The sequence below is a fragment of the Pongo pygmaeus genome, chromosome 15 (assembly GCF_028885625.2).
Source record: "Pongo pygmaeus isolate AG05252 chromosome 15, NHGRI_mPonPyg2-v2.0_pri, whole genome shotgun sequence".
NCBI lineage: Eukaryota > Metazoa > Chordata > Mammalia > Primates > Hominidae > Pongo > Pongo pygmaeus.
Genome location: NC_072388.2, coordinates 90,522,207 through 90,546,978, shown reverse-complemented (window position 1 = coordinate 90,546,978; position 24,772 = coordinate 90,522,207). Strand labels below are relative to the sequence as shown.

Genomic DNA, 24,772 nt, shown 5'->3' with positions numbered 1-24,772 from the left:
AGAGAGACCCTGTCTCCAAAAAATTTTTTTTTCAATAAAATCTAAACATAGATATTTCTGATGAAAATTTAGTATCCCAACAGAGACTTGCTGGAAGGACAAAATATATCACATTTTTAAGACATTGTACGGTAAATAAGGAACATATATCTCAGTAATTTGATTATTGAAATAACATTTTGAAAATACCGCACTAAAACGTTGAAACTAATTTCACCAGTTTCTTCGTACTTTTTGTGGCTACTGCAAAATTTAAAGTTATGTGTGTGGCTGCATTATATTCCGAGCGGACAAGCCCGACCTGGCAAGGCCTGGCAAATGGTAAAAGCCACCAAAATGGTGGCATATGAGCTGCATGACAGGAACGAGAATGATCTTCCTTTGTGAAGATTAGCAATACTTGACATCAAGTAGGTCTTCAAAACACAGGACTACCTAATGCTGAGAATTACTCCTCCCGATTACAGTGTCGCATTTGTTTTTGTGAGCGCCTTAAGTTCCTTTTCCGACAAGAAAGGCTGGCAGACAATTCTGATAGGGATGAAGGAATGGAGCATTGGGGCTTGCCTAGGCTGTAAGGTGAAGTTTTAGAATTGTCACTTGGGACTCGGTCCCACGCCCAGAAAACGCAAACAGTCCGAAGTTTCCACACTGGCCACGCCAGTCCGCGACCCATGGCGGCTCCCAAGGCTGAGCCGACCTAGCCGCCCACACCCGCGACCTTCCCCGGAAGCGTTTCCATTTCATTCCCTCAAGTCCGCAAGGCGCCGGGTGGGTCCCGAGCGCCCAACTCAGCCATAAAGGCGGCCCCGGGAAAACGCTCTCGGAAGCGGGTAGGGGCCCAGGCCCACGCTGCCCGACGTCCGCAGGCCAGGGGCAGGGGCAGAGGCAGGGACGGAGCAGGAACAAGCGAAGGTGGCGGCGGCGGGCGGACGCGAGGCCGAGGCGCCAGGGCCCGCGCGCAGAGGCCGCAGACGGATCCACGCCCCTCGTGCATCCTGGAGTGGGGCTGATGACGAACACAGGGCGCGACGGACGCACACACCGCCCCACGCTCGCACGACGGTGCGTGCAAGGAGGCGGGAGGGAGCCTCGGGCTGTCACCGGCGCAATCAGCGTCCCGCCTCCTCCGCTCCCTGCGCTCCCGCCACCTCGGCAACTCCGCGCCCGCCTCCCGCCTCCGTCGGAAGCCTCCGCCGCAGTAAGGCTCCCGGTCTCGCTGCTGTCTCTTTAAATGGTGGGGCTACGAGCCGCCCCTGCAGCAGCTCCCTGGGTGGCCCCGCGCGCCGCTTTTGAGGGGCGAACCAAGATGGCGGCGGTTTTGGCTGTGTGAGGAAGACGGAAGAGACGGCGGCAGAGGGAAACCGATTTCCACTAGTCCGGGTCGCTTGGGCGGCCGGGTGCCCTCAGAGTCTCCCGGGCAGTGGTAGCAGTTGCAGCAGGATCAGGCGCCTGTCGGCTTCTGACGTTTAAAGCAGGGGGAGCGGAAGGGAGCCACTGGCCGCGGTGGCAGGGCCAGGTATAAGGAAGGAAAATATGGCGGCGGCGGCGGCGGCGGCCTGAGGAGGCGGCGGCGGCGCGGGAAGCTGCTTCGCGGAGATCATGGCGGAGGCGGGAGCAGGGCAGTGACGGGAGCCCCGAGTTCCTAGCGCTGCGGGGCGGGAGGCTACGAAGCGCTGTGCGGCCCCCTCGGGGCTGCCGGGCGCCGGGCTCGCCAGGCCTGGACAATAGCGCCGGGGAGCCGGAGGCGAGGAAAGGCGGCGGCCCAGAGCTCGGTCCCTGGAGCGGGCCATGCAGGTGGCGGCGCGGCCCCGCGGCGCCCAGCGGCGGCAGTGAGGCCGGGGAGCCCTCCGCTCGCGGGCGCCCTCACGCCTCGCCCCTCGCCTCTCCAGGGCCCCTTTCCTGGGCGTTTACTGGCGGGGCCCCCGCCCCGGTTCCCGGGCGGCACGATGACCGACACCCGGCGGCGGGTGAAGGTGTACACGCTCAACGAGGACCGGCAGTGGGACGACCGGGGCACCGGGCATGTGTCGTCTGGCTACGTGGAGCGGCTGAAGGGCATGTCTCTGCTTGTCAGGGCTGAGAGCGACGGTAAGTGAAGCCCCTCGCGGCGTGACCCTCGCAGCCCCCACGGCCCTGGGCCGCCTCCCGGGTTCTTGCGGGGCATGGCGCTCGCTCCACGAGAACGGAGGGACGGCTGGGGAGGGCGGCCACCTCGGGGGAGGGCGGGCCCCAGGTACCCCAGTCACCCCAGTCCTGCGGGAGCTCCCCGAAGAGCGCTTGAAATGTTTCCTTTCTCTGAGTGCCTGGTGGCATTTTGGGTACGAGGAGAGCTAAGCGTGTTTGCGCTGTGCCGCCCTGGAGTGTGGAGAGGTCGAGGACCTGAGATAGGGAGTCCGGAGTGTGCTGTTCTTTTGCACTCGAGTGACCTTGAGAAAGACACTGATTAATCCGATCTTTTGCCTTAGTTCACCCATCTGTAAAGCAGGCATGAAACTTTGCTTGGAGCTAAGAAAGTTCTTGGACTTTTCACACTTTGAAGAACATTTTGCTGTGTTTGTTTTTCTTTTTAAACATCTTTTTGCTACATGTTTCTGATCGTGTTGAAGGTTGGCAACACTGTATCTGGCAACTCTACACTAAGAGAAAACGCTTTCCCTTGCGAAGATTTTTGTTCACCAGTGTTGGTTGTCTTTTTTATAGTAATGCAGAATTTTGTGTGTAGCTCACTATATAAACATCTTGCAAATTTGGAATCATTTATATGAGATTTTTTTTGATTGCTTAAATGGGTGTTCATAATTTGGTTAACAGGTGCAGAGAAGTTGGCAGATAATTTTTAAAACCTTTCGGATCTTCCTTAGTGTTTATGCTTCACAAATTTTGAAACAGCCCTCAAGGTTCAAAGACTAAGTTATTTGAAAATAAGTGTTTCGCGTTTTTTCTTTTTTCCACATGTGCTGAGTGTTTCATATTTTAAAAGACTTGTTCTCTGTAGGGATTGCCACTGTTTTTGGCGATATACAGTGAATTTCACTTAAAATACTCAAGTGGGGTAAAACTGTTCTCAAATTGTTACTTCCAAATGTGAAAGTAAGTTATTTTCCAGTTCTCTTGGTACATTAGTTTATATTTTACATTTACTAACGATGCCAGTTTATTATGATTGTAGTGATTCTGTATCTGAATTATTGCGAACTAATTTCAAGGAATTTTCTTCAATTGGACTCTACCCAGAACTCCAATTCCATGAAAAACCAACAAGACTAGGCCTTCTGTAATTGAAGACTCTGGGAACATTGATGTTCTATTTAAATTGAAAGTGGTAATTTGGAGTATATTGCCCACAGGTTATAAGGTTACCCAAAGTAACTTAAATCTGGAGAGAAATTATTTTCTTTTGGTGGCATTTAAAATTTTTTGAATGTTGGGTATATTTTTCTGGGCCTGAGTTATTGGCTTCTTAAAATACAATTTGAATGTCAAGTGTTAGTGTAATTTTGTATGTGACTCATAATAACCTACTCTAGATCTTTCACACATTTGGAAAACTTTACATAGTATGTTGGAAGGTATGGGCTTTTAGTATCAGCTTCTTATGAGATGAAAGTATCTGTAGATTTCTTTTTAATTTTTTACTTTCAAAAAAATAAAAACAGGATTTTGCCCTGTTGCCAAGGCTGGTCTCGAACTCCTGACCTCACGCAGTCCACCGGCCTCGGCCTCCTGGAGTATTAGGATTACAGGCATGACCCCCATCCTAGCTGAAAGCATATGTAGATTTGAGATCAATTTATTGATATCCATATTAAAAATAATATAACCTTCACATTATGTGTTTAATTTGATTCATTATACAAAAAATCCTTTAAGATATTTTTAAGTATAAAAGCTTAATGTGCTATCAGAAGTATGCTTTTCTACATAATTAATATAAGAAATTTTTTTCCATGTATATATTATTATAGTATATATAATATATAGTATATATAATATGTATAGATTTTTTTTTTTTTTTTGAGATTGGGTTTTGCTCTTGTCTCCCGGGCTGGAGTGCAATGGCACAATCGTGGCTCACTGCAACCTCCATCTCCTGAGTTCAAGCAATTCTCCTACCTTAGCCTCGTTAGTAGCTGGGACTATAGGCATGTGCCACTATGCCTGGCTAATTTTTTTGTATTTTTAGTAGAGACGGGGTTTCAACATTTTGGCCAGTCCGGTCTCGAACTCTGTACCTCAGGTGATCCACTCGCCTCGGCCTCCCAAAGTGCTAGGATTACAGGCGTGAGCCACTGCGCCCAACCTCCATTTATATTTTTACCATTTTGGAAATAGCCACAAATCTCTCTTCCTCCATTTTGCAGGTTGGAGGTTAAATGACTAAAACAAAATGACTTTAATTTTTATCTAGCAGGGAGAGCTTAACTGAATTACTGATGTGCCCTTGTAAATTTAGGCTGTAAGGAAAACTGAATGCAAAGAATGGACTTAGGCTGGGTGTGGTGGCTCACGCCTATAATCCCAGCACTTTGGGAGGCCCAGGCCGAAGGATTGCGTGGGCTTGGGAGTTCGAGACCAGCCTGGGCAACATGGCAAAACCCCATCTCTACAAAACATGCAAACATTAGCTGGTGCGGTGGCACGGGCCTGTAGTCCTATCTGCTCTGGAGACTGAGGTGGGAGGATCACTTGAGCCTAGGAGGTGGAGGCTGCAGTGAGCTGTGATCATGCCACTGCACTGGGTGACAGAGGGAGACCCTGTCACACACAAACACACATACACACACACCATGGACTTAGAAAAAATTCCAGGATACTTGTGAAATACTGTCAGTGATCTTTAGTCGATGATTAACATTTCTTCTAACATCTAAATAGGGATAATAAGTCAAAATTTACTGAGTACCTACTATGTGCCAAACTCTTTAAGCAATTTACTTATATTGACTTACATAATTCTCACAACAGTGCTCTGATTTAGTGCTATTAGCCATATTAAACTCCCATGTTACTGTCTACTTGCATTTGCTGCTTTATTAGCCTGAAGGTTTATTTCAAAGAAAATGAAAATTACTTTTAGCCTAAAGATATTTGCGGCCGGGCACGGTGGCTCACGCCTGTAATCCCAACATTTAGGGAGGCCGAGGCGGGCAGATCACAGGGTCAGGAGATCCGAGACCATCCTGGCTAATATGGTGAAACCCCGTCTCTACTAAAAACATACAAAAAAGTAGCCAGGTGTGGTGGCGGGCGCCTGTAGTCCCAGCTGCTCAGGAGGCTGAGGCAGGAGAATGGTGTGAACACAGGAGGCGGAGCTTGCAGTGAGCGGAGATCAGCGCCACTGCACTCCAGCTTGGGCGACAAAGCGAGACTCCGTCTCAAAAAATAATAATAATAATAATTTCAATTGTAGTTTATCTACAAGCTTTACCTGAATGTTTTTGTGTTGACTGCTAGTTGGGGTCAGCCATTATTGTGTGCTTGCTCCATTCTCCATCATAGGATAATTGATATTTTCTTTTTGTTGTCATGAGCAAAATGGAAAGTATTTCTGATTTTCCATAAACTGAGTCATTTGTCCAATAGAAACTTAAAATTATTGCACTTTTCCATACTTGAGCTAGACCTAGTCATTATTGTGTTGAAGTTTTTCTTTTCTAAATTACTTGTAGCTTTTCCCCAAAAAAATCTTTTGATTTTCAGATTATTTCTTTAAAACAAAATAAATATTTGATAACACTTTTGAAGTATTTTATTGTCTATAAAATTAAGTTTTTGTGATGTGTTAATCATCCACCTTAGAAATAGGCTATCAGCTAATTTGGTGAGAAACCGGTCAGTGCTAGAGATAGTGTGATAGGGGCTTTTGCATACCTGTGAAATAAATGGTGTGTGTGGTTTTTTTTTTTAGACAGAATCTGTGTTATCCTGGCTGGAGTGCAGTAGCATGATCTCGGCTCACTGCAACCTCCACCTTCCAGGTTCAAGGGATTCTCCTGCTTCAAGCCTCAAGCCTGGGATTACAGGTGTCCGCCATCATGCATGGCTAATTTTTGTGTTTTTAGTAGGGACAGGGTTTCACCATGTTGGCCAGGCTGGTCTTGAACTGCTGACCTCAGGTGATCTGCCCTCCTCAGCCTCCCAAAGTGCTGGGATTACAGGCGTGAGCCACCACACCCGGCCGCATTTCTTTTTTTTTAATAAGTTCTCTCAGAAAGGATGACAACATGTCCAAAATCATTCATCTATTAAGATGGTATGAGTTGGGATTCAAATTCAGGCAATTCATTTTAAACTGTACACACTACTTAGTACAGTCTAATGACAGTCATTAGACAAAGCGTTTGGGAATTTTATAATATATAGTTTTAGCATAGGTATAGAAAGGCCTGGGTAGTTTTAAAATTTTCTCATTATTGGGTCTATATTTGTGGAAGGGGAAGCTATAATAATGCTATCTCAACTGTAGGCTCAGTTCTTGTTAGGGGAGCTTATATGCTCGTCTAAGAATCACAGAAGGGAATTTCTAAATGGAAGTACTTGTGGCCTTCATGTTACAGAGCAGATCAGTCTTGGTAAGTACTGTATGCCTTCCCTTCCAAAACTGAGTAACTTGGCACTCAACCTACCTTGCTTTAGAGGAAAAGGGATGTCCCACTAAGCTTCTGGGCCCATTTCTTGGATTGCATCTTTATCCAGTAGGTTTCTGCTGGCAAAATAGGTTGTAAGAACACGTCCCTTTTGTTTTTTTTCTTTTCTTTTTTTTTTTTGAGTCAGTGTTTCGCTCTTGTCACTCAGGCCGGAGTACAATGGCACAATCTCGGCTCACTGCAACCTCTGCTTCCCGGGTTCAAGCAATTCTCCTGCCTCAGCCTTACGAGTAGCTGGGATTACAGGTGCCTGCCGCCACACCTGGTGAATTTCTGTGTTTTTAGTAGAGACAGGGTTTCACCATGTTGGCCAGGCTGATCTTGAACTCTTGACCTCAGGTGAGCCACCGCGCCCTGCTCTTTTTCTTTTCTTTTCTTTTTTTTTTTTTTTTTTTTTTTAATTTTTAAGAGCTCTGTTGCCCATGCTGTAGTGCAGTGGCAGGATCATAGCTCATTGTAACCTCAAACTCCTGGGCTCAGTTGATCTTCCTGCCTAGCTGGGATTATAGGTGCACACCACTGCGCCTGGGTAATTTAAAAAAAATTTTTTTTTTTTTTTTTTTAAGAGATGGAAGGGGGTGGGTCTTACTTTGTCTCCCAGGCTGGTCTAGAACTCCTGGGCTCAGGCATGAGCCACCATGCCTGGCCCAATTTTTGAATTTTTTGAAAGGTTCTCACTGTGTTGCCCAGAATGGTCTCAATCTCCAGATCTGAAGTGATCTTTCCCACTTGGCCGCCTAAAGTGCTGGGATTACACCGCACCTGGCCCATGCTTTTCTTTAATGAAGATAGATTACCTTATTTCTCTCAGTTTTTGTGATAGCCATATACCTGCAAAGTTCAATCTTCCATTTAAGATTATTTTGTTTTTATTTTTAATTCTTTCAGTGTATGCTGTGTCTGTTAACTTGAAGTAAGGATAATAATTTCGTACCTTACTTGTGCTCTCCCTTTGTGGTCAAATCATTATACTACTTTTCTTTCTTTTGTTTTTTCTTCAACTTTTATTTTAAATTCCCGGGTACACTTGCAGGTTTGTTACATAGGTAAATGTGTGCCATGGTGGTTTGCTGCACAGATCAACCCATCACCTAGGTATTAAGCCCAGCATTCATTAGCTATTCTTCCTGATACTCTCTCTCCCTCTGCCCCTTTGTACTACTTTTCACCATTATGATTTTTACCCACCCACCTGCCAGTTTTACAGTTGATAAATGTAAGGCTGGGGAACAAAGTGAGACCCCCATCTCTACAAAATAAAAATTTCTGAATTAGCCATGTGTGGTGTTAAACACCTGTAGTCCCGGCTGCTTGGGGCTGAGGCAGGAGGATTGCTTGAGCCCAGAGGTCGAGGCTACAGGGAGCTGTGACTGAACCACTACTCCAGCCTGGCTGATGAAGCAAGACCCTGTCTCAGAAAAAAAAAATGTAGCTCGGGCACAGTGGCCCACATCTGTAATCCCAGCACTTTGGGAAGCCAAGGTGGGGGAGGATTGCTCAAGGCCAGAAGTTCGATACCTGCCTGGGCAACATAGCAAGACCCTATCTCCATAAAAAGTTAGAAAATTAGCTGGGCATGTGGCACATACTTGTAGTCTTAGCTACTCAGGAGGCTGAAGTCAGAGAATTGCTTGAGCCCAGGAGTTTGAGGCTGCCATGAACTTTGTGGCTGCCATGAACTATGGTCATGCTACTGCACTCCAGCCTGGGTGACAAAGTGAGACCCTATTTCTAAAAACAAAAAATTTAAAAAAAGAAATGTAAGGGAGTTGGAATTCCTCCACACACTGAAGAGTATCTTTGGCCATAATCATATTTGTGCTCCTTATTATAAAGTACTTGCCACGGCATCCAGAATAGTGTGCTTACATTGAGTTTTTACCTTTAATTTTATAAAGTATTTTTTACATTTCAAAATAGTTTTATCTGTTCTGTGACTCATATCTTACAGAGTTAAACAGGTTAAATTCTCACTGTTACTTGAGGCATGAAGAAAATGATACATGGAGAAATGTTTTTGTTCAAGGCAGCACTGCTAGCGAATGGTAAAACTGGGATTCTGTGCTGTTTCTGCCTCTTGATAGAACTCCATGTTCGTTGTAGGTGGGTCTGCCTCTACCCCTACTATAATTAGAAAAGGAGGTCAGAACACTTAGGGTGGAAAAGCTTTTGGGGGTAAGGGCTGTGAGAGAAATGAACAGATCAGTCAGTAGTATAGAATCTTGTATATGCCAAGCATTCTGTATATTTACCAAGAAGAGCTCAGTGTCGGAACAAGGGGAAGTATTTCACTTTGAAAAGTTTGTTTGTTTATTTAGAGACAAGGTCTTGCTGTCACCCAGGCTGGAGTGCAGTGCCACGATCATCGCTCACTGCAGCCTCAAACTCTTAGGCTCAAGTGATCTTCCTACCTTAGCCTCCCAGGTAGCTGGGACTATAGGCACATGCCACCATGTGCAGCTGATTTATTTTTAAATTTTTTTAGGGGACGTGGGATCTTACTGTGTTGCCCAGACTAGTCTTGAATTTCCGGCCTCAAGCAATGCTCCTACCTCGCCCTCCTGAGTAGCCAGGATTATAGCTGTGAGCTACCACACCTGGCCCATTTTAGTTTTTAAATGCCACTATGTAATGAGGCATTTACATTTTTTTCCAAAAAATCAGGAAAGAAGGACTTGGAGCACATACCTGTCTGTTATGGGTTTAAAGCATACTTTAGTCTCGGCCGGACGCGTGGCTCACGCCTGTAGTCCCAGCACTTTGGGAGGCCGAGACGGGCAGATCACGAGGTCAGGAGATGGAGACCATCCTTGCTAACACGGTGAAACCCCATCTCTACTAAAAATACAAAAAAAATTAGCCGGGCGTGGTAGCGGGAGCCTGTAGTCCCAGCTACTCAGGAGGCTGAGGCAGGAGAATGGCGTGAACCTGGGAGGCAGAGCTTGCAGTGAGCTGAGATCGCGCCACCACTGCACTCCAGCCTGGGTGATAGAGTGAGATTCCGTCTCAAAAAAGAAAAAAAAAGCACACTTCAGTCTCCCACCTATATAAGATTTTGGGCCCCATTGACTTTTCTTTTTTTGAGGCGGGATCTCACCCTGTTGCCCGGGCTGGAGTGCAGTGATCAGGGCTTACTGCAGCCTTGACCACCAGACTCAGGTAATCCTCTCACCTCAGTGTCCCAAGTAGCTGGGACCACAGGTGTACACCACCATACCTGGCTAATTTTTTCTATTATTTTTGTAGAGATGGGGTCACCTTATGTTGCCCAGGCTGGCATTAACTCATTTTTGATGGTGCGTTCTCTCTACTAATGAAGCATAGTACATAAGTCCCTGCCTTAAGCCTTGAAGATTGATAAGGACAATATACTGTAGAAGCTGATGGGTTGAGCTGCTTGCTTAGGAGTGACAAGGGTATAGCTGTTCATTCTGAAATCCTTCAGTATTCCAAATCAGGGCTGTGGTGAAGACCAAAGTTACTTAAACCCAAACCCAACCACTCCCATATTACTTCCCTGCTACCTGAGTCTGATTGGTTGATAGTGAAGATAAAACCATAAAAATTACAGGAATTCTCTATACTATCTCGTTTCTTCAGTGAGAGGAAGTTAAATCTTCTAAACAAGTGAATTTTCCAGATGAATAAAAGCTGTGTACCAGAAGGTGTTTTTTGGGGTTTTTTGCTTTTAAATTTTAGAGACAGGGTCTTGGTCTTTCACCCAGGCTGGAGCGCAGTGGCGTGATCATAGCTCATTTGCAGCATCAACATTCTGGGTTCAAGCAGTCGTCCAGCCTCAGCTTCCCAAGTAGTTGGTACTACAGGCACATACTACCATGTCCAGCTAATTTTTGCATTTTTTGTAGAGACAGGGTTTGCCATGTTGCCCAGGCTGGTCTTGAGCTGGTCTCCAATTTTTGGCCTCCAGTGATCCACCCGCCTCAGCTTTCCAAAGTGCTGGGATTACAGTAATGAGCCACCATGCCTGGCCTACCATAAGTTTTAAAAGTCAGTAATTTTTTTATGGAATGTTGACTAAATGTGTACTGGAATGTTTTTCCTAAACAGTAAATGAATATATTGGTTAACCTCTTATTTGTAATGTGTTTATGGGTCATTATTAATGCTTGGTGTTTATGGGTCATTATTAGTACTCGTTTTCCTGCTATACAACAGTACAGTGTTACCAGTGAAATGATTGTATGATGATGCCTTAAAAAAACAAGTATTGAGGCCGGGCACGGTGGCTCAGCCTGTAATCCCAAGCACTTTGGGAAGCCAAGGCGGGCAGATCATAAGGTCAGGAGATCTAGAACATCTTGTCCAATATGGTGAAACCCCGTCTCTATTAAAAATACAAAAATCAGCCGGGTGTGGTGGTGCACACCTGTAGTCCCAGCTACTTCTGGAGGCTGAGTCAGGAGAATCGCTTGAACCCGGGAGGCGGAGGTTGCAGTGAGCCGAGGTCGTGCCACCGCACTCCAGCCTGACAAGAGCGAAACTCTCAAAAAAAAATTATTGAGTGCTGGTTATGTACTACATATTGGGACAGGCACTTGAATAAAAAATTTCAGTTAATGCTTATGGCAACCCTGTGAGGTAGGTATTAGTTTTTTCTTAACTATAAATCTTGTTGTATTAACTTGCACTCAGCAAGAAATCTATAATTTTTATGCAAAACCATTCCTTTTAAAAATATTTGCTGAGTTCTCTGTAATGTAGACTTTGTTAGAAGGATACCTCACTCTGTACTACCAGCCTTCTTTATCTCCAATCCCCCCAGAGGTGTAGTGTTGTGTTTTGGTGGGGGTTGGCAGCACCCTACAAGAAAGGGCCTCACATTTCATTTTATAGGAAGAACCAAGATATGAAGCAGGGAGGGAACTTGTTTTTTTTTTTTTTTTGAGACGGAGTCTCGTTCTGTCACCCAGGTTGGAGTGCAGTGGTACGATCTCGGTTCACTACAACCTCTGCCTCCCAGGTTCAAGCGATTCTCTTGCCTCAGCTTCCCGAGTAGCTGGGTTTACAGGCATGCGCTACCATGCCTAGCTAATTTTTGTATTTTTAGTAGAGATGAGGTTTCACCATGTTGGCCAGGCTGGTCTTGAACTCCTGACCTTGTGATCCGCCTGCCTCGGCCTTTGTTATATTTTTTCTTGCTATTGGAATGTGACCGTTTCTACCTGCAGTTGTCTTGGTGATGTTCTGAGCCGCATTTCTCCTTTTGACATTGTTTTCCCATTTCCTAATTGTAAACACCTCTTTTATCAGTATATTTGGGACATCAATTAATGTCAGGATACACAGATCTCATTTAAAAGTAGTGTAGTATTCCACAGTACTTATTCACACAGTAGCTTGTTGGTGGCACAGTGTGGCATTCCTCAAACTTTTTTTCTCAGCATACCTTTAGACTCTTTTTTTTGTTTCTTTTGTTTTCATTTTTATATTTTATTTTGTTTTTTTCAGACAGGGTCTTGCTCTGTTGCCCAGGCTGGAGTGCAGTGGTGTGATCAGAGCTCACTGCAGCCTCAACCTCCTGGCCTCAAGCAATCCTCCTACCCCAGCCTCCCAAGCAGCTGGAACTATGGGCCTGTACCACCATGCCTGGCAAATTTTTATTTTTATTTTGTAGAGATAGAGGTCTCAGCTGGGCGTGGTGGCTCACACCTGTAATCCCAGCACTTTGGGAGGCCAAGGCGGGCAGATCATGAGGTCAAGAGATCAAGACCATCCTGGCCAACATGGTGAAACCCCGTCTCTACTAAAAAAAAATACAAAAATTAGCCAGGCTTCTTTTTTTTTTTTTTTGAGTCGGAGTATCACTCTGTCGCCCAGGCTGGATGGAGTGCAGTGGCGCAATCTCGGCTCACTGCAAGCTCTGCCTCCCAGGTTCATGCAATTCTCCTGCCTCAGCCTCCCGAGTGGCTGGGACTACAGGCGCCCACCACCACGCCCGGCTAATTTTTTGTTTTTTTCAGTAGAGACGGGGTTTCACCATGTTAGCCAGGATGGTCTCCATCTCCTGACCTCGTGATCCACCCGCCTCAGCCTCCCAAAGTGCTGGGAGTACAGGCGTGAGCCACCACACCCGGCCAAAAAAATTAGCCAGGCTTAAGTGACCCTCCCATAGCAGACTCCCAAGTACCTGGGGACATTGGCGCGTGCCACCATGCCCAGCTGGATACCTTTATACTCTTAAATTGAGGATTCCCCAGATGTTCATTTGGATTGTATTTATCAGTATTTACCATAATAGAAATTAAAACAGACTTTAGGAAAAAAATCACTTAAAAATAATGTTTTAACATAGCATGTTAACAAAATATCATTAAGAAAAAATAACTTTTCTAAAATAAGAGTTTAATGAGAAGAGTGTCTTTTTTTTTTTTTTTTTTGAGACAGAGTCTCACTGTCGCTTAGGCTGGAGTGCGGTGGCACAATCTCGGCTTACTGCAACCTCTGCCTCCCAGGTTCAAGCAATTCTCCTGCTTCAGCCTCCCTAGTAGCTGGAATTACAGGCATGCACCACCACACCCAGCTAATTTTTATATTTTTAGTAGAGACGGGGTTTCACCATGTTGGCCAGGCTAGTCTCGAATTCCTGATGTCAAGTGATTTGCCTGCCTCGGCCTCCTGAAGTGCTGTGATTACAGGTGTGAGCCACCATGCCTGGCCTATTTTTACAAATTGCAGCATCTGGCCTAATTTTTAAAAAACCAGAAAGATTCTCATCTGCTTCTGCATTCAGTCTTTGGCAGTATCAGTGTAGACTGAGAGAATTAATGGTGGAAAAGGCATGTAACCTTGTAGTATCATTTTGAAAATAATTTTGACTTTGCAGGCCCCATGGTGTCCCCAGATCACATTTTGAGAACGGCTGGTATAGATTGTTTTTAGTTTGTTGCCATTACAGACTCAGCTGATGAAATCTTTATCCATATACCTTGGCACTTATCTGAGGGTATAGGGTAATTTCCTAGAAGAATGGTTGGCCCAAAGAATAGTATGTGTTTAAAAGTTGGGTAGGTGAAGATGATTCAATTTTCAGTCTTGGTACTGGTAAATGAGTATTAAGGACGCCTTATGTTTTTGAGAAAGTCCAAGTGCACATATCAATTAGTAGACATTAGAACTTGTTAGGAATGATAGATTCCACAGTGGCAGATCTAATTAGAAGTACTGATGGATTCCGCTTAGCTTTAGCACTCTCTTGATTTTCATTTTTCTCTGTGTTTCCTTTCTCATTCTTTCTCAAGTCTCAATATTGGAGTTTTCTTGAATTTTGGAGTGTAGGATTTCCTATCCCTGGTCTTTGTGACAATGTCTTTCTCAGATGTGTGGGAGAAGGTATCTCGTGTGTGTGTGTGTGTGTGTGTGTGTGTGTAAATGATTCCTCTTGGGAGATGAGGGCATCTGTTTCATTGGAGAGGATAGATGTGTTTCTCAGATGAGTTGGGGTGAATGGGGTCTGTCTTGAGTGTGTGCTTCAGTTATTGAGTTCAACTAGACATAACTGTTTTCAGAAACATGTTTTGCTCTTAGTTAGAACCTTCTCTGCCTCCCTCTTAATGTTGCTGAGGTCTCCTGCTAAGGATCATCATTTCTCGCCTGTCATCTCTGCTACCATGTTATTTAATAAATACCTCTCCTAAAGTTGAGCTCTATATCCCCATCCATACCCATACCTTAGTAGGATAGAATTACTGTGCCTAATACTGTAGCTGTAGCAACAAAATACAAACTTGTTGGGGCGAAGGATTGTGTTAATTGATATTAACACTGAACTGGATCTTTTATAGTTGATTGGTTTAGTGTTTATAACTTGGCTCAATAAAACCTATTAGGTGATGGAGGGAAACCTAATAGACTAGGAATAAACCTAGTATTGTGTCTTTTATTTATTGTCTTACTGAGCCCTCAAGTTGAAAGACTTTGAACTTTCTAGCCTCTACAGCCTACTTATCTCTTTGGGAATATGGTATTGGGGATCAGAGCTGGACTTCCTAGACCAAAACTGTGTGATATGGCTGAAAAGAGAGTTTCAGGGGATACTTCCCTCTAATATCCTGAATGGTCCAGAAAAACATTTCCCAATACTAGAAGCTTCTAGTATGTCCTGTTTTAGCCAGAACTTTGGAAGGGAGTACGTCAAACCTTTCCCCCCCCTTTCTAATTATCCTGATCCTGTAAACACTACTAAGAGAGTTTTGGAGAAAATGTAAAAGAGACTGGTACTTGAGAAATAATTGCTATTAGGGATTAGGTGGCTGACAATGTCATACCACTGCACTGCCGTGTTTTTTGTTTTAGTGACTGTAAAAATCAGGCATGTGTTTCTTGAAAGCACAACTTGAATAACAACCTCAATCCCCTGTGCTATGTGTTTCTGACTTCTTAAACTTAAACTTTTGAATTGCAGTATAATACATCAAAAAGGTACACAAATCATAAGTATTCAATTTGATGAATTTTCAAAAAATAACGAGCACACCCTTGAAAAAACATCATAACCACTACTCTGGAAGCCTACTTCATGTTCCTCCCCAGTCACTATCCTACCCAGAGAAAACTGCTAGCCTAATGATAGGTTAATTTTGCCACTTTGTGAGCTTTGTGTAAATGGAATTGTATGGTTTATACCTTTGTCTCAGCTGTCTTTTGTTCAGGTTTGTAAAATATCTGTTGTGTTTACTCTTTGATTCATATATTAACATTGTTCGTGGTATCCATTGTATGAATATTTATACTTTAGAGTTTACCTTTTTGTGTGTGTTTGTTTTGTTTTGTTTTTTTGAGACTGGGTTTTGCTCTGTTGCCTAGGCTGGAGTGCAGTGGCATGATCTTGGCTCACTACAACCTGCATTTCCAAGGCTTAGGCAATCCTCCCACCTCTGCCTCCTGAGCAGCTGGGATTACAGGCGCGCGCTGCCACACTTGGCTAATTTTTTAAATTTTTTTGTAGAGACAAGGTCTCACTATATTGCCCAGGCTGCACTTCACCTGTTTTTTGTTTTTTTTTTTAAACAGTATTTACATACTATATAATTCACCAATTCAAAATGTACAATTCATTGTTTTTTAGTATAATCACAGGTTTGCAACCATCACCACAATCTAATGTTAGAACATTTTGTCTCCTCTGAAAAAAATCATGTGCCCGTTAGCAATCACTACCCACTTTCACTTCCTCCCAGCCCTAAACAAGCACTAATCTGTTTGCTGTCTCTAAATTTACCTGTCTGGACTGGGAACGGTGGCTCACACCTGTAATCCCAGCACTTTGGAAGGCCGAGTCAGGCATATCACTTGAGGTCAGGAGTTTGAGACCAGCCTGGTCAACATGGTAAAACCCAGTCTCTACTAAAAATACAAAAATTAGTTGGGCATGGTGGTACATGCCTGTAGTCCCAGCTACTCAGGTGGCTGAGGCAGGAGAATTGTTTGAACCCAGGAGGCAGAGGCTGCGGTGAGCTCAGATCACGCCACTGCACTCCAGCCTGGGCAACAGAGAGACTGTCTAAAAAAAAAAAAAAAACATATACACACACACACACACACACACACACATATAACTTTATCTATCTGGACGTGTGGTATTTTGTGATGGGCTTCTTTAATTTCATATGTTTTCAAGGTTTATACGTATTGTAATGTGTTAGGTTTTCATTACTCTGTGTAGCTGAGTATATGCCACATTGAATTTATCTGTTCATTTTTTGCTGTTGTAAATAACCTTGCTGTGAATATAAATGTACAAGTTTTTGTCTGGGCATGTATTCATTTCTCTTGGATATATACCGAGAAGGGAAATTGCAAGGTAACTGCTTAGGTTTTTGAAGAACTGCGAAACTTTTCCAAAATTGATGCCTCGTTTTATATTCCCAGAAGCAGTGTATGAAGCTTCCCGTTTCTCTACAGCCTTGTCACCACTTGTTATTGTCTTGTCTTTGATTGTAGACATTCTAGTGGGTACTAAATGGTATCTCGTTTGTGGTTTTGGTTTTTGTTTTCATTTGAGACAGAGTCTCTGTCGTCCAGGCTGGAGTGCAGTGGTGCAATCCTGGCTCACTGCAACCTCCACATCCCAGGTTAAAGTGATTCTCCTGCCTCAGCCTCCTGAGTAGCTGGGTTTAAAGACATGCACAACCATGCCCAGTTAATTTTTTGTGTGTCTTTTATAGAGATGGGGTTTCACCATTTTGGCCAGGCTGGTCTCGAACTCCTGACCTCAAGTGATCCACCTGCCTCAGCCTCCCAAAGTGCTGGTATTATAGGCATGAGCCACCGTGCCTGGCCTTTATTTGTGGGTTTGATTTGCATTTCCCTAATGACTAATGCTGAGCATCTTTTCATATGCTTACTAGTTTTTTGTATATCCTTTTTGGATAAATTTCTATTCAAATTCATTGCCCACATTTTAATATTGAGTTGTAAGAATCCTTTATATATTCCGGATACAAGTCCTTTACCAGATATATGCTTTCCAAATCTTTTCTCTCATTCTGTGGGCTTTCTTTTTACTTGATGGTATTGTTTGCAGCACAAACAAGTTTTTAATTGTGATGCCCAATTTTTTCTTTTATATAGGTTGTACTTTTGTGCGTTTCCTAGTTGGGTCCTATGCCATTAGAGATCTTGCATCTTCTGAAATATAATTTGATAAAGTAATCCAATTCTTTCACTCTATTTTACTTTTGTAATTTTCTGGAGATAGATTGTGTCTGAGAATATGAGTTGTATTTCAAAGTAGGTTTTTGTGTGTCTTTAGTAGAGACGGAGTTTCACCATGTTGGCCAGGCTGGTCTTGAACCTCTGACCTCAAGTGACCCACCTGCCTGCTGAGGCGGGCAGATTATCTGAGGTTGGGAATTCAAGACGAGCCTGACCAACATAGAGAAACCCTGTCTCTACTAAAAATACAAAATTAGCCAAGCATGGTGGCACATGCCCAGCTACTCAGGAGGCTGAGGCAGGACAGTCACTTGAACCCAGGAGGTGGAGGTTGTGGTGAGCCAGGATCGCACAATTGCATTCCAGCCTGGGCAACAAGAGCGAAACTCCGTCTCAAAAAAAAAAAAAAAAGTAATATTGATCCATAATGTACTTTATATACTTTATTATTTCTGTGGAGAATAATAGAATGCAATTTTTATTCTGGTAATTAAAATAATGAAAGACTACAAAGATAGTTGGAGATTTTTATACTTTTTTTTAAATTTTATATTACAAATATATAGTATGGGGTCTCACCATCCTATATATGAGACCAGGCTAGCCTCAAGCAATCCTCCCATCTCGGCCTCCCAAAGTGCTGGGATTACAGGCATGAGCCACTGCACCTTCCTTTGTTTTTTGAGACAGGATCTCTTATCACCCAGTCTAGAACCCAGTCTAGAGTGTAGTGGCACAGTCATGGCTCACTGTAGTCTTGAGATCCTGGGCTCAGGAGATCCTCCTGCTTGTCTCTTGAGTGGCTAGAATTATAGGCATGCCCTACCTCATCCAGCTTATTTATTTATTTATTTATTTATTTATTTATTTATTTATTTTTTGAGGCAGAGTCTCTGTTGACGAGGCTGGATTGCAGTGATGCGATCTCAGCTCACTGCAACCATGCCCGGCTAATTTTTGTATTTTTAGTACAGATGGGGTTTAATCATGTTGGCCAGGCTGGTCTCAAACTCCTGACCTCAAGCGATCTGCCCACCTCAACCTTCCAAAATGCTGGGATTACAGGCGTGAGTCACCACGCCCAGCCTACTTTTTCTTATTTTTATTTTATTTTATTGTTATTTTATTTTTGCAGAGGCAAGGTCCTACTTTATTGGCCAAATCGTTCTCAAACTCCTGGCCTCAGGTGATCCTCCCACCTCAGCTTCCCAAAGTGCTGGGTTATAGGTGTGAGCCACCACACCTGGCCACCTGCTGCTTTTTCATGTTGTGAATTTATCACTAGCACAGCTCTTAATAACCAAAATAAAATCCTGAAAATTGAGCATAAAGAGAATTGAAGGGGCACTGGAAAATGTGTTTTGATTAATCTGGCAAAAGTTGGATAAAGAGGAAGAAGACTAAAACAGCATTTTCTCCAAAATGTGAGAATGCTTATCTGAGCCTCCTAAGCCAAAACCAGTTTTTGTAAAGAAAAAAAGCCCAAAGACATGGGGTTTGTGGGGAATACAGGTAGAAAAAAATAATATGGTGAATGTTTAGTTACCTTAAGTACTCAAAGGATAAGAAAGAGATTTTGGATTAATTAGGTCACCTGTACTAGACATAGTTGGGAGGGTTGGTGTGAAGTGGAAAGCTGTTCATGTGCATAAGACATACACAAATTGAGTTCTCAGAACTTGGTTAATTTACTGCGTTCGGTATTACTTGGTACTGTTCTGAGCACACAGTAGTGAATGGTCATTAAATCATTAATATTGGACAGCATTCATAAAACAAATGAATTTTGATATAAAAGCAAACTAAATTTGGAAATGTTAAGAGCACTCTTAGCCATCTAACCACTATTTGGAATGGGTAAAGCAATTGTTAAGTGTAATAGAAGAAATGAAAGCTCCGTATGAGAGACAGTTGCAGAGAAAACTGCTTTTTCTCAAATATTTTGGGCCAGAGTTTGTCTTCAGGTAGTACTTGCAGGTATAAACTAGAACCGGTTGATAAGAGGAGAGGGGTATGGGAAGTCATACAATATATAAGAGATTTTAACCCAGATCATCTGACTTCACATTGTGTTGTTTAATTACCTTCTGCTGTCCATAAATTAGTAGATTTCTATTGTTATCCAGTCCTTACTCGTCAGATTATCATGTCTTTCCTGTTAAAAGTAAGCACGTATATAAAACATTTATTGGCTGGGTGCAGTGGCTTGTGCCTGTAGTCCCAGCACTTTGGGAGGCCAAGACGGGTAGATTGTTTGAGCCCAGAGACCAGCCTGGGCAATAAAGGGAGACCCCATCTGTACAAAAAATAAAAAAATTCACCAAGCATGGTAGCTGGCACCTATCCCAACTACCCAGAAGGTGGAGGTTGCAGTGAGCTGAGATCGCACAACTGCAACAGAGCCGAGACTCTGTCTCAGAAAAACATTTCTTGGGTTACAAGTTACTGTAATTAAACTTACATTGTTTTAAAAATAATTTTTCTAGGCCAGGCACGGTGGCTCACGCCTGTAATCCCAGCACTTTGGGAGGCCGAGGCTGGTGGATCACGAGGTCAAGAGATTGAGACCATCCTGGCCAACATGGTGAAACGCCATCTCTACTAAAAATACAAAATTAGCTGGGCGTGGTGGCGCATGTCTGTAGTCCCAGCTTCTCAGGAGGCTGAGGCAGGAGAATCGCTTGAACTCGGGAGGCGGAGGTTGCAGTGAGCCGAGATCGCGCCACTGCACTCCAGCCTGGCGACAGAGTGAGACTCTGTCCCAAATAATAATAATTTTTCTATAACTGAAGTTGAGTTTGCATCAGATGTTCAGAAAAGGAAATATGGCCGGGCACAGTGGCTTGCACCTGCAATCCCAGCACTTTGGGAGGAGGGGGCAGTGGGAGGATCACTTGAGCCCAGGAGTTGCAGACCAGCCTGGGCAACATAGCGAGACTCTATCTCTACAAAAAGTGAAAAAATATTTAAAAATATTTTTTGAGGCCAGGCACAGTGGCTCACGGGTGTAATGCCAGCACCTTGGGAGGCTGAGGCTGGTGGATCACCTGAGGTCAGGAGTTTGAGACCAGCCTGACCAACATGGTGAAACCTCGTCTCTACTAAAAATACAAAACATTAGCCTGGTGTGGTGGCGCACACCTGTAATCCCAGCTGCTCAGGAGGCTGAGGCAGGAGAATCTCTTGAGCCTGGGAGGCGGAGGTTGCAGTGAGCTGAGGATCGCACCACTGCACTCCAGTCTGGGCGACAGAGAGAGGCCCTGTCTCATAAAAAAAAAATTTTTTTTAAGGAAATATGTATGTACGTAAGGGAATATAATTTTGCTGTTTTACAGTAACATAATGGAATGTCTTTTTCTGTTTCCTAGGTTCTCTACTTTTAGAGTCCAAAATAAATCCTAACACCGCATACCAGAAACAACAGGTAAAATTTTGAAGATGTGTTTTATCATGCGTATTTTCCTTTTGAATAAATGAAAGTTTATTATCTGATTGCTTATAGTGAAAAATTTAGAACAGATTACAACAGTTTGCCAGTGAAATTCTAAAATAGGATTTCTGCCAATTCCTATAGTGTTTAACACAATAATTTTAAATTTAAAAAGCTTGCCAGAAGTTAAAATGGAGTTTGTGTTCCACCTATTATAGCAACTGAGCCCTAAAATTTCCTTGTTTTTACCTAAAAAAAAAGGTGACCATTGATGTGATAAGCTGCTACTAACACAGTTAAATGGTGAAAATTCCTGTTGTGGATGATAGTGCAGAAGGAACATTAATATCTCCCTCTACAGCAGTACTGTGTAGATAGGAATCTGTCATATGAATCCGATTTCTTTTACAGATTCCTGAATAGGGTCTTATTATGATACTACAGTTTTGAAGATAACTGTACTTCACAGTACAGTGTACTCAAAATACACTTTCTTAAACCTTTCTAATATGCAAAGAAATATCAGAAAGTAAATCTTTCACTTAGTATCAGCTAGTGCTGTTATTAAATGGTATTCATTCAGTACACACGCACGTGTGCTTCACGTACACCCACACAGACACACAAGATGAGTGCTCTATATAGCCAGTGAAGTCAAGATCAGTTCCCTCATTGCCCGGAAGATGCAGATACAAAATAGTTAATTGAGAAGAAAGAAGATTACCAGCTTGTTCATAAAGTTCTTTGCTTCATCATTGATCTTTAAAATACTAGAAGGAAGTTAGTATTGTTTTTATTTTTCCCATTAGGTGATGCGTAAAGGTCGTGACTTGTTTGACCACACAAATAGTGGTTAGGAATGCTGGTGTCAACTCCTAAATATATTTAGTCGTGATTTATTTATCCACCAAACATTCATACAGTATATTTTCTTGATAGTTTGATAGTCTGATATAATACTGTATTGCATTTAATGTTCTTAAGAAAACTTAAGTTTAATGGAAAAATCTAGAGCCTGGAGTATTTGGCTTTGGTCTTCCATACTTAAATACATTAAATTCATGTTTTGAAGTTGTATTCAGCTGAAGAGTAAAAGCACATCTTAAGAAAAAGGAAAGATGGAAACTGTTTTGAGAATGAATGAACAGATTCATGTGTCTCAGTCTATAGGTTTTTGGGTGATAAGCAAGATAATTTGGAGAAAAGTTGCTGTAATATTTGGAATCTTCAAGGAACACAGAAGAGCAGTTTCTAAAATTTTATAAACTTGCTAGATTTGTCAAATGGGTAATTAAGAGCATATGTCTGGCTATACCCTGACTTAAGCATCAGCCTCCAAGTGATTCTGAATATACATTATAGCAGAATGTGTTATTGGCTTTACACTTATCCTAGTAGCCTTTATTGGGCTGATAATCGTATTTATCAGAATTTTAGGAGCCATCTAATTTGGGCAGGTTGTTCCCTTCACTCCCAAGATGATTGTTATTTTTTCCCAACTTTGTTTTCATCACTAAGAAGTAGTACCAGCCAGGCGCGGTGGCTCACGCCTGTAATCCCAGCACTTTGGGAGGCCGAGGCGGGCAGATCATGAGGTCAGGAGATCGAGACCATCCTAACACGGTGAAACCCCGTCTCTACTAAATATACAAAAAATAAGCTGGGCATGGTGGCAGGCACCTGTAGTCCCAGCTATTCAGGAGGTTGAGGCAGGAGAATGGCGTGAACCTGGGAGGTGGAGCTTGCGGTGAGCCGAGATTGCGCCACTGCACTCCAGCCTGGGCGACAGAGCGAGACTCCATCTCAAAAAAAAAAAAAAAAAAAGTGGTATCTGTATTATGACTAGTTTTCATAACAGTATATATCTTTCCCATCCTAATGATGGGGAAACTGAGGCTCAGAGAGGTTACCTCACTTCCTAAGCATTACCTGCCACATAGATGGTGGTATTAGAATTTATACTGTGGCCTCTTTACCTCCTAAATTTCTTAGTATTTTCATTCCATGCTATCTTGAGGGAAAATAACGTAACTTTAATTTTGTCTTACCTGGAGCCTTATAATAAGTGCTCAGTATTTACTGAGCGGATAACCTTGTAAAGTATTTAGGCTGCCAGAATTATAGATTAACTGCAAATTCTTCTACCATTTGTTCTGTTCTGGTGAACTATAAAGGTAAACTAAAAATGAAACCTTACTAATTTTTGGCATGTTGATCTTAGAATGTTAATAGTTTTGAGCTTGAACTGCTACGCAGTCTGGATCAGATTGCCTGCCTGGTGTCTGTGATATCTGGAAGTCCTTTAACATAGTATAAAAAGTGGAGTTTGAGGTGTTTTCCAAAATTCTGAATAAAAATTATAGACTTAGTAATACTGCACAACCAAATCAGATTCTCATTTATTTACTTCTGGCTGGCAGCACTTTAGTCCAGTGAGACTACTGGTCTCATGATTGACAGTTATATAAATGACTGAACAGAGTTAATATGCAGTTTGGCAGATAAATTTTTCATTTTTACTTTTTTAGAGATGGGGTCTTGATATGTTGCTCAGGCTGGAGTACAGTGGCTGTTATTCACAGGTGTGATCATAGTGCACTGCAGCTTCCAACTCCTGGCCTCAAGCAGTCCTCCCTCCTCAGCCCCCTAACTAGCTGGGACTATAGGGATACACCATTGTGCCTTGCTTAGACACATTTTTAAACATGGAATCCATTTGTGTTAGATTAAGAAGGTTCTTGGCTGGGAGTGGTGGCTCACGCCTGTAATTCTAGCACTTTTAGAGCCCAGGAGTTTGAGACCAGCCTGGGCAACGTGGCATAACTCCGCCTCTACAAAAAATACAAACATTGGGCATGGTGGCACATGCCTGTAGTTCCAGCTACTTGGGAGGCTGAGGTGGAAGGACCACCTGAGCCCAGGAAAGTAGAGGCTGCAGTGAGCCATGATGGCACCACTACACCGCAGCCTGAGTGATAGAGACACTATCTCAAAAAACAAACAAACAAAAAAAACAGAAGTGTCCTTGCTAGTGAGAAAGATCAGAAACTGCTGCAATAGAATCATAGGTCCTTAAAGGTACCTTAAGCTAGTCATCTTTCCTTCTCAATACAGGAACCATTATCATCCTGATGGATACCCAGTCGTCGGCCTTTGCATAGCTGTTTTTGGTTACTTACTAGTCAGATTGAATTATTTTTTTCTTTATACTCAAGTCCATCTAACTTTACTCTTCTAAATTCTTTTTGTACCAGCTTGAAAAAACACCGAGTGACATAGCCCTTCAGATTTTGAAGTTAGCCATTAAATGTAACCCTCCTTAGTACCATTCAGTATTTCTTGTATGAGATGATTTGTAGGTTGCTCTCAATGAGAGGGTCCTTTTTTGAAATGGTTGATTGCTATCAAACAGTATGTATATTTATTTATTGCCAGTAAGATTTGAAAGGATTTTTTTTTTTTTTTTTTTTTTTTGAGACAGACTCTCACTCTGTCACCCAGGCTGGAGTGCAGTGGCACGATCTCGGCTCACTGCAACCTCTGCCTCCTGGGTTCAAGTGACTCCCACGTCAGCCTCCCGTGTAGCTGGGATTGCAGGCATCCGCCATCATGCCTGGCTAAAAGTTTTTTGTATTTTTAGTAGAGACGGGGCTTTACCATGTTGGCCAGGCTGGTCTTGAACTCCTGACCTCAGGTGATCCGCCTGCCTTGGCCTCCCAAAGTGCTGTGATTAGAGGCGTGAGCCACCGCACCCTGCCAAAAGGATATATTAGGCCTTATAAATATTTTGACTCTATTTTTTTTTTTTTTTTTTGGAGACAGAGTTTTGTTTCTGTTGCCCAGGCTGGAGTGCAGTGGCACAGTCTCAGCTCACTGCAACCTCCGCCTCCTGGGTTCAAGCAATTCTCCTGCCTCAGTCTCCCGAGTGGCTGGGATTACAGGCACATGCCCGGCTAATTTTTGTATTTTTAGTAGAGATGGGGTTTCACCGTGTTAGCCAGGCTGGCCTCAAACTTCT

The 24,772-nt window shown here is 43.1% G+C and overlaps 1 protein-coding gene across 5 annotated transcripts in view; it reads left to right on the top strand.

Annotated features, from left to right (window-relative positions):
• The first annotated feature begins 38 nt into the window (after positions 1-38).
• Positions 39-24,772, top strand: part of PPP4R3A (protein phosphatase 4 regulatory subunit 3A) — a 53,178-nt gene continuing 28,444 nt past the window's right edge. For 2 of the 5 annotated variants that reach the window (XM_063652018.1, XM_063652017.1), the window contains exons 1-3: positions 39-1,065; positions 1,893-2,091; positions 20,693-20,748. In XM_063652018.1, the coding sequence (XP_063508088.1) occupies positions 1,950-2,091; positions 20,693-20,748 (198 nt within the window). In that variant the 5' untranslated portion in view covers positions 39-1,065; positions 1,893-1,949. Of the gene's footprint in view, positions 2,092-20,692; positions 20,749-24,772 lie in introns of all 5 variants that reach the window. The other 3 variants (XM_054448691.2, XM_054448692.2, XM_063652016.1) reach the window with 3 other exon arrangements.